The sequence below is a fragment of the Tribolium madens genome, unplaced genomic scaffold (assembly GCF_015345945.1).
Source record: "Tribolium madens isolate multiple individuals breed KSU strain unplaced genomic scaffold, Tmad_KSU_1.1 Scaffold_91;HRSCAF=231;Tcas5.2_LG7, whole genome shotgun sequence".
Taxonomy (NCBI): Eukaryota; Metazoa; Arthropoda; class Insecta; order Coleoptera; family Tenebrionidae; genus Tribolium; species Tribolium madens.
This window is the reverse complement of record NW_025401063.1, coordinates 19,591,720-19,604,809: the sequence shown is the minus strand read 5'-3', so window position 1 is coordinate 19,604,809 and position 13,090 is coordinate 19,591,720. Positions and strand designations below refer to the sequence as shown.

Below are 13,090 nucleotides of genomic sequence, written 5' to 3'. Positions count from 1 at the left end.
TAATAACAAAATAATCCGTACTGCATTAGTAACAATAATTGACAATGTTTAGATAACTTATCAATTGGTTCAAATACCCAGAAAATTGAGAATCAACTTAAAATATTGCTTTCGGCAATAAATCAGTTTTTTATTTATTTTTCCTGCTCTATTCTACCTAAAACTACATTATACACATAACATAATATAGGTGAACGCAGTTTGAATCTTATCATCCGTTTGTATGCTTTGGCCTAATTTTATTCCACTGAAATTCTTACCACATTCCTGAGAAATATTTGGAATAATTTTTGGCAGTAACTTGGCTTATTATCGTTTCTTGTTCCTTAAAGGTGCGTCTAAAACATGAAATGATCAGTCACATAACAAACCCTTGTTAGCAAACCACTAACCCAAGTTCCTTATCATAGGCGTGCTTTTTGTGCTTTATGTATAAATAAATAACGATAAAAAGTGTAATGAAATAAACGCGTGTGAACTTATCGATTTGCAACTGCATATTTATCATTTTTCAGAATAAAGCAATGCCGCGAAATACCGGCAAAATGATAAAATCATGCAATTATCGTTAGTGTGAAAACCGTGAATAGAAAACTACTCAATGCAGGTACTAAGCTACAAATAATACAGTAAAAATGTTGAAATATTTATATTTTTAAAGCAAAATTCCACTAAGCAGTTAAAACAATGAGTATTAAAATTTTCGCTAACAATATACCTAATAACAATTTAATATAAAAATTCGTTTCTGCCAACAAATTCCAAAGCGTATATTCAAGTAATTATGATCATTATTACTCAAATACCATAATCAGCTACTAACATTTACAAATATTATGCACAATTACCTGAGCCATATACACAATATTTCATCATTTCCAAAAAAGACAAACTGGCCAACAAACCGATTAAACAACATAAATACAAGACCGATTTAATGGTCAGTTCGATACGTATGTAAGTACACAACAATTATTATTAACTTGTTTTACAGGCAAATTACACAGAAAATAGTGCACGATTCAACACGATATCAGATACATAAAAATATAAAAAGATTGGATTTAATACTGGAGCATTACACTGGGTAGACAAATTTAAATCAAACAAAACTGAGAAAACACAAAGTGCTCTTTATCACATTACTTAGAACTTTCAACAGTGTTTTCCTTTGAAATTATGAATTAATTAAATATCACAGATACGGCTGGTATATCTTAAACGTAAATAGTAATTACGACGTCAAAATTAATCTAAGAGTATGGTTCAAATTTATCTTCCACCCAGTGTAATATTGTAAAATAAAAAACCTAAAACCCACTTCCTTTACAAATTAATAAATATACATAAATTAAAAATAAATAAATAAAATTCGTAATTCCCGATTAGTTCACAGAAAAAATACAAAAGAATTTGGACCAATCATTAGATTGTATAAGATAATAAAAGTAAAACACAAATGGCCTTTAGATATGAATTAAAACCATAGGTATCGCAATTTTACAAATAGGTTTTTGTAGGTATATAATTAAAGCGGGAATTTTACAATTTGGCCTAATTGCACCGAATGGAATGTAAATTCACAGTTACATTTCAAACCATTTTATACAATACTGCGAGCAGTAGGAAACATTTATAGTAAAACTTGGCTTTTATTGAACTTCCTTCATCACCATTTTCGCCAACGCATAAAAAAATACCTTCGCTCGATTCGCTAAAATAATAAAAATTATATTTTGCAACAAAAACAACATGAAAATTGGCACTTGTTATCTAAACACAAAAGCTGGTTAGTTAATAAAAACCAAGTTAATGATACACACAACTAAAACTAATTAAAACACACCAGTGAAATAGTGATATGTACAATCAGTATCACAAAACAACTTCAGGGATTTTGTATTTATTTGAAGTTTTTACATGTTTTATTGCCAAGAAATTCGAAAATCCCGACGATACCACTATAACACTACGAATTTAGAATATTTCTTTTCACAAAGCCTGTCCTTCGAAGCGTTTATTTTACAATAAAACGAGCAAAAAAACAGAAAACAAATCGTGATGAAATGATGGATGATCAGTCTGCTATTACACCTACATTCATTTGTAATCGGTGTCCACGCGATTCTTCAGTTGTTCCTGGTGAATTTCCAAAGCAAGCATGAACCGCAAAATCAACGTCAATAACGTCGGTGTACACAGACGATTAACGACAACGATTGTGAAAGCGAAAACGACATAGATCGATAAAGAAAAACGCCTATTTCAAATTAAATTTATCGCATGCAAAAATAACACTATTAAATCACTATCTAAAACCTAAAACTAAATAATCAAGAAATCAAAATCACTTTTTATTAGAGAATATTTTTATTGAGTTGTAAGAATTTCGGTGTAACTAGAAATAAACGAAGAAGTATACAAAAAGCATGCCTAACAAAGAGGAAAAGTAAGCGAGAAACGTAAACTGTGTACACGGACGAATAAACAATTCCGTTTTCTAGGTGTGAAAATTTGATAGAATTGTCTGTCAGGCGAGTTTCTACAAGCTGAAACTGATTTTTAAAGTTTGATAAACTAGAACAAGTGTTGGTTTTTCGTTTGCATTCTCTTTTATAAGTAGAAATAGTAGATGATAACGAAAGTGTTTAACATGCAACGTAGCTTAATAGAAAAGTAAACATTCAATAGATACTTGTATTTAATTAAAAACTGCAAAAATACAGTGTTTTATGCAGGTAATATAAATATTGTCCAATAAAAACGAAAGTAAATTGTTCAACAAACATCGGTATTGCAATGTAGTAAATATTTCAATAAAACGTTGATAACAGATTAGAAATAAGATTTTTAATTTAGTTAAACATTCGTAATTTCGAATTATGTATTCAAAATTCAAAAGTATTAAAATGTTTTTGTAAAAAGTATTTGTAAAACCACATGACATGAAGTTTTTGGAGATGCGATTTCTAGGACCTATTTTAATGAAAAAAATACCCCAAAATTTAAAAGTTCTGAGATCTGTCACCAATGTTAACAAGGCAATTGGAAGATTTACCAATAATTTACAAATAATTTTTTTTTAGAAAAATAAAAACGTTCATTGATGATTAATAAAAACCGAATTATTAAATTTTGTAAAAAACTGATTAATTTAAAACAATTTTGTTTTTCAATTTTTAAAATACTACACAAGACTTTCAATCTACGCCCTAGTACTTAATTATTTCTTTGTAAACCTATTTCTGTCAAGTGTGTTTTTTATATGGCACAAAATTAACATAGTAGATTGAAATAAACCTAAAATCTATAATATGTATTTATTGTTTTAAAAAAAAGTGTCCGAAACAACGCAAGAATATATTGAATTTTTGTCGAGACAAAAAGACATTTGAGCGTTTAAAACAGTTTCGTATACATAATACATAGAATGTTTTTTCTACAATATTTAAATTCATTTTTTAAAATACTTCAAAATTAGTTTTCGATGTGCGAAGTTCAACTTCACATACAACTGTTGAAAATATGTACTTTTAAAATTGACCCACATTTTACATCTAAAACATTGATAAAAAGACGTTTCTTTTATTTTGTTTTTTAACATCCAAAAGTAAATAAAATAATAATAAAATCCAAACAATTTCGCAATGATTTTTAAAAAAGAAAGAAGAAATACGTATTTATATAAAATCTTATTTCTGGATGAGTGTCGGAGTCAAATAAAAAATAATTAATTTGAATTGGAATAATGCAGCAGTTTATGTTAATGTTCAACAAAACTAAAAATCAGTTTCAGCCTAGATTTAGATTTTACGAAAACTGTGTAATAACAACTGATTTACATGGTGAAACCAGTGCTGTGAGCCTTTGAAGGTTAAAATTTTTCAATCTGAAATAAAATCGAAACCTTCAAAGTTTCGAAAAGTGATTGAAAAAGCACAAGTGAGTGAAATTGTTATCGCAAAACCCACACTCAAGATGAAACCAAAATTTAAAAAACCATGTTTGATTATTACTAACTGAATTTGGTATGACTGGGTGTGAAAGATGCTTTTATTGTGTTTAAGGCTTGGAACTCACCATTTCTGAGGTGAGACAGTTGATGGCGTGTTCCACTGTTCGCTTGTGATGTCCTGCCTTCATGGAAGTGTTCGACGATTGACGCAACGGCGTCGTCGGGCATCCTACACATCGCTTCGTCTTAACTAAGCTTTAACTATTAGCTAATCAACGATAATATGCTAATCCCCCATTCATAATTACTTGGATTTTAAGCGACAGATTAGTTTTATTGATTATTGCGTTTAAATGAAACGATTACGCTAATATTTCAACAGTTTTGTTTAACAACAGAAAAGAGAAGAGTGCAAAAAAGTCAAAAAATGGAATAATCAATAATCTAATCTAAAAAAAATTAGTAAGAAGAAAATGACATGCAGAATTTTAGTTAGTGATTCACTCACCCATATCTCCGCTACTTGATGATTCAGTAAATGAAGGCGTACCTTCGGTCCACGTCGGGGTGGAGCCCTCGACGGATGCGGGAGGCGTCCACGCCAACCCCCGTGAGTGGCTCGAATGACCGGCCCCCGAACTGCCCGACTCCACGCTCAACGACGACTTTGTCTCGGCGCGAGACTCCAGCTTAATATCAGTTATACTAAAACTACAACAATTAAAAAAAGCTCTTTCGACGCACCAGATGACAAAAGTAGGAACATTTCGAAACCAAATGTGTTTTTTCACCAATCTAAAGAGAAATTGACCCTCTGTAAAGAGTGGTATTTTTCGAAATCTACCTAAATTCTGAAAAAGACCAGAATCAACTTACCTAACAACGTCCTCTTTGTAATTCTTGACCGTTACGTGATGGTGCGAATGATGGGAACCCACCCTAACTCTGGTCGGCGTAGATGAAGGGACTCCTTCGAGGGATGCAGAGGCTCTCTGTTCAAGGACTTCATCGAAGGTTGGCGGAGGGGTACTGCAGCAACTTGGAGCTACACCTGCGTAGGTACATATTTCAACACTACAGTCTAGCTGAGATATATTGAATTCGTAGTAAGCGTATCAAACAAAGCAGCAACTCAATTATTTATAAAGAGAAAAGACGAAGCGCAAGAAACAAACAACTAGGTTATTAAAAAAGTATAGACCACGAAAAATATGCCAGCAATGACGAGAATAAAAAAATATTTGCACAGTTTCGAAATGACAAAGACTTCATTCGAATTTGAAAAACATTCGGAGGTGTAAAGAGCACAAAACACATACTCGTAATACAGGGTGCGCCAGAACTCGCGCCCCAGAGAAAATTTTCAAGTTAAGTAAGGTACCAGGAACATGAAAAAAATGTTTAAAAGATTCTATCTGTCAAAAAATTTTGACATTTATTTTTTGACATTTGACATTTTTTATATCTATTTAAGGATACTCATGATCTTGCATATGTTTTTTTACAATTATTTAGTAAAGAGACAAAAATTTTGCCACTAAAAGCCACAAATGACATTGAACAGAGTTACAATTTAGGATACAGCTTCCTTGTTTCCCCTTTTAATAGCCTATAGCAAAAAAACTTGGAAAATTATTTTTCCAACAGAAATAAATAGAGTCAAAGTGCAAACTTTAAACCCTCATAACTTCGAAATTTTTATAGATAATTTTTTTTTAACATTTTTTCCATGTTCCTGGTATCTTACCTTATATAGCACTTTTCTCTGGGGCGCGAGTTCTGGCGCACCTGTATTACCTAGAATTTTTCATACTTTTTAATACATCTGATTAAACACAATTTGACTTTTGAATTCAATTTCTGGGTATTGTATATATTTAGAGTGAGTCTATTAAGAGTATATTTTACCTTTGGTACCAACCCTTGAATCCCTCTCTTAAGAGGAAAACGGCGTATTTTCTTGAATTTAAGAAGTTTCAGTCAACAATATTATTCATAAAAATAATAAATCTTAAAACGGACCGTTTGTAAAAACGTTCAAGCTAAAAAAACTGTTTGTATTTATATGTTTATTTATTTAGATAAGTCCCAACTACTTTACGTAAATACATAAAAAATCAGTTTTCTGAAAAAAAATATTTATAAAATTTTCAGTCAACAAATTATTTACAATTTACAATAAATATTAAAAATGATGTCCATTTTCTCGCGAGCACAAGCCAATTTAAGAATAAAATGTTCTTCGAACATTTCTTAATTGTTGCATAGTGATTTGGACAAAAGCATGTTTTATGCGGTTTTTTATGTCGTCCGGAATTGCTGGAATTTTTTCATACACTAGGGAAATGAATAATGATTTTCTGACCTCCGTAAATCCTCAAATGTCACGATTTTAAACTCTTTAGTAAGAACTATTTGACACTTCTTATATTTAAGAAAATGCGCCATTTTTCGCTAAGAGAGTGGGTGTGACAAAGCACTAATAATTTTTTTACGGTTATCCGGAATTTTTCTTTATATTTTTTTTGCATAAAACACCACTAAAGCATATTTTGTTTTAGAATGACGTTAAAAATAATACAAATTATTATTTTTCTTCACCGAATTAACATAATTTAATTAATTTTTATTATAAGAAATAGTAGAAAAAATCTGAAATTGACATGCACAGAGAAAAAAACAAATTTTTTATGGTAAACGCTGATCTGTCTTTGTTACAAAGTGAAAATATACTTTTGGTAGACTCAACATCGTAGTATTACGTGAATCGCTTTATATACTTACTAGAAACAGCTATTATTAATTATTGTTAATTTTAATTTTTGCTTTTTTTGGTTGTGATAATGAAAAAGCTAAAATTACATTTTTTGAACGTTTATCATTAATAACATCTGAATGTGAACACATTTTGACTGCTACTTGTAAAACCATTTTGACACTGATTACATTTTGACAACCCAGTATGTGTTTCAATATAAAAAAAATACAAAAACTTACAAGAATACTATTGTTCATTTTGTACCGCCATCGTCATATAAAAAAAATTGCAAATTCTAAATTGCATAATATTTGTGATAACATGACATTGTTGACAAAAAATGCGAAAAAATCAGTTTCGAAACTGCGCAAATAAAAATGCTATTAGGAAACAAACTCTTAAATTAAACATAATCGTCCATGCTGTAAAAATACACGTCGGCAACATTCCAATTTAAATTTCCCCAAGGTCGTTCGTCGGTCTCGCCCTTATATCACAAATATTCATCGGAACGACTTCTCTTATGCGTTCTGGCATCATGCACAGAATCAACAAACAGAAGCGTGTTATAAGCATGCGATCGTTTCGGTACTACAAAGCTATGCTTCGCACCTTTCCCGTTGACGTTGCCCTTTTTTACTTTGGGAGTGCCTCTGGGAGGTACTGGCGGGGGCACTTTAGGCTTACTTTCGGTACTCGACCGTCCTACGAGAACAGCAGGATACGAGGAACCGGGAGGTGAGGTGAGAGGCGTTCCGGCCGAAGGATAGGAAGGAGGTGAGATTTTGGCGGGTATCGTATCCGTAGGACTCACTGCGCAGCATGAAAAAAAATTAAAGATGCGATTCGGGAATACTCAACCACCCATATGATACAAGAAAAATTAAACCACTCACCGGTTTTGCTTCCGTTCTGTTGGCTAGCATTCACCTGCGCCTGCACAGCTGTAGCTGTATAACCCAACACCACATGAATTAGCACAAAACGATTTACTTAAGCACAAAATGAATTTGGTTTAAAAAGCAATTTATCGTTGGGAAGTAAAGTTTCGACATCTTGAACATCGTGAAAATTACTCAATGATCTGATGCAAAAGCGATTCACGAGCAACAAATCAAAACAAATATACTCACTGTTATTATCAGATTCTTCGTGAGGTCGGAGGGGTCGCGACAGAGATTTTCTTTTTGACGGGGAATGTTTTAACGCTGCAACAAACAACACCGAATCGATTATAGCAAAACTGAAAACTTCAAACACAAGAAAAACTATCATCCATTTAATTAAAAACAAAGCGTCAATTTAAATCACGCATTAAAACACATGGATGTTCACACATGAATAAAAAAATTATCAAAGTGAATAATAATCACCATTAATTACTATAAATACACAATTACAAATCATCAACACATTAAACGAAAACAAACCACAAACAACATTACCTTAGTGTCTAAGTAGTTTGCAATTATATTAAAAATATTGTAATCTTGCAATTAGTGACGCTAAACAAGTACAAATTTGAAGATGAAAAACATAAAAGCCCACTTTTTTAGTAGAAATTTAGAATTTCTAATAAATGTTGTCTTATATAAATACCAAATAGTTTAAAGCAAAAGAATGACAAATGTTACAGTAAATATTTTTGTAAAAAAATGTGCTCATTTTTAAAAAGATAACACAAAACACGACTGTAATTTTTAAAGGTTTCAATCAGTACTGTTTTACTAAAGCCTTTGTAAAAACAAAGTAAAGCTAAAATTTCTTTAACTTCTTATTTGATCTAAATTACTGTGTCAAATTCTCAAAAACACTCTTCATTGATTATGTAGCTTTTTACAGAGGAATTAATTAAAAAAGATCACGCACACTTCACACGCGATTCTTATTATAACAAATTAATAAAATATGCAAGTTTACGAACGCCATTTAATTACACTGCATTCAATTGAAAAGTGGGCTTTTCTGGTCATAGACTAAGTAAACTATTAAAGGAAAAGATAAAGAATAAAAGCAAATACAAGCAAAGAAATTACAAAACAAGAAAAACTGTTAAAACCAAAAAAAGTAGCAAATGTTAGTTAATAAGATGCAATAAAATACCGTGGGATGGACTTTACCTATGTAGCTGGTAACCAGTGTGCGAAACTTGCGATGATTGCCCTTAATCTCGGGCAAGTCCACTACATGAAGCATTGAAACACACACATACAGAGTCAGAGTCCAACATACTACATAACTACTCGCTACGAATTATAGAAGTGGTGGCAATGAAAATGATATAAACAACGGGATTATCGTTCATTGGTACCAATATATCCACTACTATAATTAGTAATAAAGAGGTAAAAATCCTGGCTTTGACATTAACACAAAAACTACATTAACAAATGGTACATTGAAAAGTGGGAGAGCCAACTACGGATTCTGGATAGAGAAAAACATGGAACATATTCCCGATCATCCCGATTTCTTCGCCAGTTAAAAATTAAACCATAGACTGTTAAGTTGATCCCACATATCTGTTATGTTACATACAAGATGATACTTTTCGAGTACTTACGTGAAGGTATCTTTTTGAACACTTTTTCAGCCATAAATTTTTGAAACCTTTGAGCGTAAAAACTAGGTCTATGGACCGATACAGTATCCTACAAAAATTTTAACATTTAGTCAAAAAAATAAAGCACAAATAAGAGACCAACCCCGTCGTGAATCATTGATTTCCAAGTGTGTTCTAATTTCTTCTTTAATCTATAACTCTGCAAGATGTCGATTATTCCGATAAACAGCAGCAGACGTTCTCCTTTAGCGTTTCTTGCAGGAATTCCGCCAGGACTAAAATTTTTATTTATTAATTATGTAATAGAATTTTCAAACAAAGAAATGCCCGGCAGAAAACAGAAAATTATTTTTTTTACAATTTGGTTAAAACAAGCACTGAATTTAGTTAATGATGTAGCGAAAACAAAAATATAAAATTAGTGTGCGTTTACTGTTGAAAGTTTGGCCAAAAAAAATTCTTCAAAACTTGAAAACAGGGGAACCAAAAGTAGCGCAAAAAACATAATTTTATGGGTCATTTAAAAAAAACCTCGAACAAGTTGATTTTATTTTTATAAATGATATATTTTCATTATACTATTATTTATATCGTCAATGCTTTTTAAGTAACGACGTTATCAGTATTTTTCTGAATGACAACCAACATTTTTGTTTACTGTTTTTAGTAATATTTTCTTTTAAAAAGATAGAAGAATGTACCAATTACCAAACAGTCAACAAAATTGTTGGTTGCCATTAAAAAAAAAATGATGAAGTCATTACTCAAAATCCAATGACGTCATAAATGTTACAATACTGTCAAAATGTAGCATTAATAAAAATAAAATCGACCTATTTAAAACATTTTTTTGAATAAGGATCCATAAAAATATGAATTTTCTGCGTTACTTTTGGTTCACCTGTATGTATTTTTCAAGTAAAAAAATGTGTTGAGTTTTCTCAATCTAAACTAAAAGTTTTGCACGATAAAACCCTAGAAAAAAAATTAAATAGATTTCCATTTACTTATCTTGTCTCTATGCTTATCTTTAACTTTACACAATTAAGAAAAATTAAAATAATCACAGAAATTGTATTGCTAATTGCCAAAAATAAAAAAGTCCGTACTTTGAATCACTGTTTATTATTCTATAAGTTCATACTTGAAAAAAAAATGCATGAAAAATTGAGCCGAAATATCGCCAATGATATTTAATAACATCAAGATAATAGAAAAAAGTGGAGCACTAAAAATCAATAATAAATCATAACAATACAAAGATTTTGAAATAGATTTTGTTTTTTACAAAGCAATTACAACAAAGAAATGACACAACTTTTAACGTTACTTGAAAAGTTTTTGTTGATTATAATAAAAATATGCATTTCGGAGAACTCAATTTAAAATATTGTTCATTTATCACAACTGTACGAAGTGCTAATTATTTAAAAATTAATCACTCAATTTGTATGAATCGAGATTACAATCACGGTGCAATTATGTACTTGACATAATTGGAAAAATATGACTCAGACGATAGCATACCTACTATTGTGATAGTGTCAGAGCGCCAAATCGACTAAGAGAATTCGAAACTGATTTTTTTCAGCGAGTCATCTTTTTTTAAACCAGAAAATTCTCCTTAATCCAAATAGAAGTTTTATAATAAAATTTAGTCACTTACGGAACGTCCTCGTCCTCGTCTATAGGCTCCGATTCCGCCTGAATGCTCTCCATGGCAGTGGAATGAGCAACCAGTCTTTGTCGATTGATTGATCTACTTCTATTCAAAGCGGCAGCTCCGATTCTGTCGTCCTTTTCTCTTTCCCTTTCATTATGAATCATAGCACCACTAGCATCAGAGAGAGTACCTTCCTCGGGTACTTCTTCTAGATTATTACGAGATCTTTGTTCCTAAAAAAGATGTAAGTATCGGTCAGAATATAGACAAAAGCAATAATTACTTGTTTTTCCCTCTGCGCCTGATCCAAATTATGAATCGTTAATAATAAACTATAATCCATAATTTTAAAACTTTCCAAAACTCGACAATCTCGATGAATCGTCTTTATTAAAGCGTTGTACGTATCAGCTTCCATTAAAATTCCCTCAGGATGATGTTCCATAAAATCCAGATCTTTGTAAGTAGGAGAACGCTTCTGACTCTCGGCTTTTGACGCCTATTAAAAAATGAATTGACTTTGATGAAATGAATGTCAATAGAAACTTTACCTTTCTTTTATAAGTGCTTCCTTTGAGATCATACTTTTGATGCATCACTACTGAGCTAGGTAACAGATTATTCATAATTGCCAGTCTTACATTTTTGCTATTACATTGATAACAGTACAAGCCGAAAAATTTCGGTAATAACGTTCGCGGATTTTGATTCAAATTCATATAATAACCTACACAAAAGAAGTAATAAAACATTATTTAAGTTTTTCTCATCATACCGGGTAATAATTTTTGCAAAAATTCTCCCTCCTTATGCTGTACAGTCTTAACAATAAATTCATCATCACTAGTCAAATAAAAAATCGATCCGCTAGCTCCAGGATTGGACAACTCTCTTAAGGGACTATCACACATTGACATCTACAAAAAAAAACCGTAATTATTTCTAATTACCCAAAAATGATAAAAACTCACTAAAAAGTCGTCAGGTTGTATTCCGAACAGATCTCGGAAATATCTAAAAGCTATCGGAGCGTAAGTTTTAAATTTAAACTCGGAAAAATGATGAGCCGGAGTGTGGTTGGAGCCTTCGCTTGGAAAATTCGTCGTTTCAACGGTCATAAAGTCTTGCATTAATAAATCACGTTCAGGTTTTGATGCTAGACCTCCAACAGCATGTTGAATACCTATTGATTTCAACAGAAAACAAAAAGCTTGTCAATGATAAATTGAAACGATAACGGTGGGTGATGTTTGGTGTTAATTTTATCGATTTAAATAAACAATAAGAGGAAAAAACTACCGTCTATTGTGTACGTTTACATGAATTTTGTAATACTCGATTAGTGTTAACCATAAAATGTTACGTGAAATTCTCACAATTCTTCGTTATTTCGTTTCGCATTACAATTCTGAATAATTATTCCTATTCGACCAGTGGCACAGCCTGACCATTATCCATATGAAATCACAAGATACACAGTGTTTCAAAAGCAAACTTTAAAACTTCAATACATTTTGCTTAAACAACAAGATAAAATTTCCCTAGAATGCTGTAATTCTGTAAATACTAACTGTAATTTCTTTTTAAAAAATCTGTACATTATAACCTAGAATAAAAAAAATTGAGTTTGTAGTTTTCATTATACCGTGCAATCAAAAAAAAATTAATTAGAATAGGCGGTGATTAAAGTCCTTCAGATGGCGATCTTGATTTTTGACATCAAATGTCAGCGGAAACTTTGACAAGTTTGCGTTTTATTTCTTTTGAGTGAAATAATGTTCACTTTAGAGCAGAAAATTTGTATTGCTGTACAACACAAAAACGGTGAATGGTCATTTTCACTTTCAGTTTGTGTAGAAAATTTTCAGCCCAGATTCCCAGACAATGTGTTGCCAACTGTAGAATTTAATCGACGCCTACTCTATTTTTTTTTTGATCGCACGGTATTTTACTTAAAATATTCCACATAATATTATGTACAGTGCGATCAAAAAGTCTTTCTATCAAGTAGGCGTCCTAGTTGAGGACGTATGTTGCATCGCAGTTCGTATGTTATCTAGATGTCAAAAAAATATTTTATGAAAATTAAAACATTGAGCTAATTAAATTGAATTATTCTATGAAACGTCTCAAAACAAACTAAAATAAGAT

General features: G+C 31.3%; 1 protein-coding gene across 13 annotated transcripts in view; it reads right to left on the bottom strand.

The window, feature by feature from the left end:
- Positions 1-634: 634 nt before the first annotated feature.
- LOC123011924 (phosphatidylinositol 4-phosphate 5-kinase type-1 alpha) overlaps positions 635-13,090 on the bottom strand; it is an 18,095-nt gene continuing 5,639 nt past the window's right edge. Inside the window, exons 4-18 of one of the 13 annotated variants that reach the window (XM_044409635.1) lie at positions 11,911-12,122; positions 11,715-11,856; positions 11,491-11,666; positions 11,223-11,438; positions 10,943-11,172; positions 9,419-9,551; positions 9,277-9,364; positions 8,834-8,896; positions 7,847-7,921; positions 7,610-7,663; positions 7,326-7,526; positions 4,832-5,006; positions 4,464-4,666; positions 4,081-4,184; positions 635-3,889 (exon numbers count right to left, since the gene is read on the bottom strand). In XM_044409635.1, the coding sequence (XP_044265570.1) occupies positions 3,875-3,889; positions 4,081-4,184; positions 4,464-4,666; positions 4,832-5,006; positions 7,326-7,526; positions 7,610-7,663; positions 7,847-7,921; positions 8,834-8,896; positions 9,277-9,364; positions 9,419-9,551; positions 10,943-11,172; positions 11,223-11,438; positions 11,491-11,666; positions 11,715-11,856; positions 11,911-12,122 (2,087 nt within the window). In that variant the 3' untranslated portion in view covers positions 635-3,874. Of the gene's footprint in view, positions 4,217-4,463; positions 4,667-4,831; positions 5,007-7,325; positions 7,527-7,609; positions 7,664-7,846; positions 7,922-8,833; positions 8,897-9,276; positions 9,365-9,418; positions 9,552-10,942; positions 11,173-11,222; positions 11,439-11,490; positions 11,667-11,714; positions 11,857-11,910; positions 12,123-13,090 lie in introns of all 13 variants that reach the window. The other 12 variants (XM_044409630.1, XM_044409634.1, XM_044409632.1 and 9 more) reach the window with 12 other exon arrangements.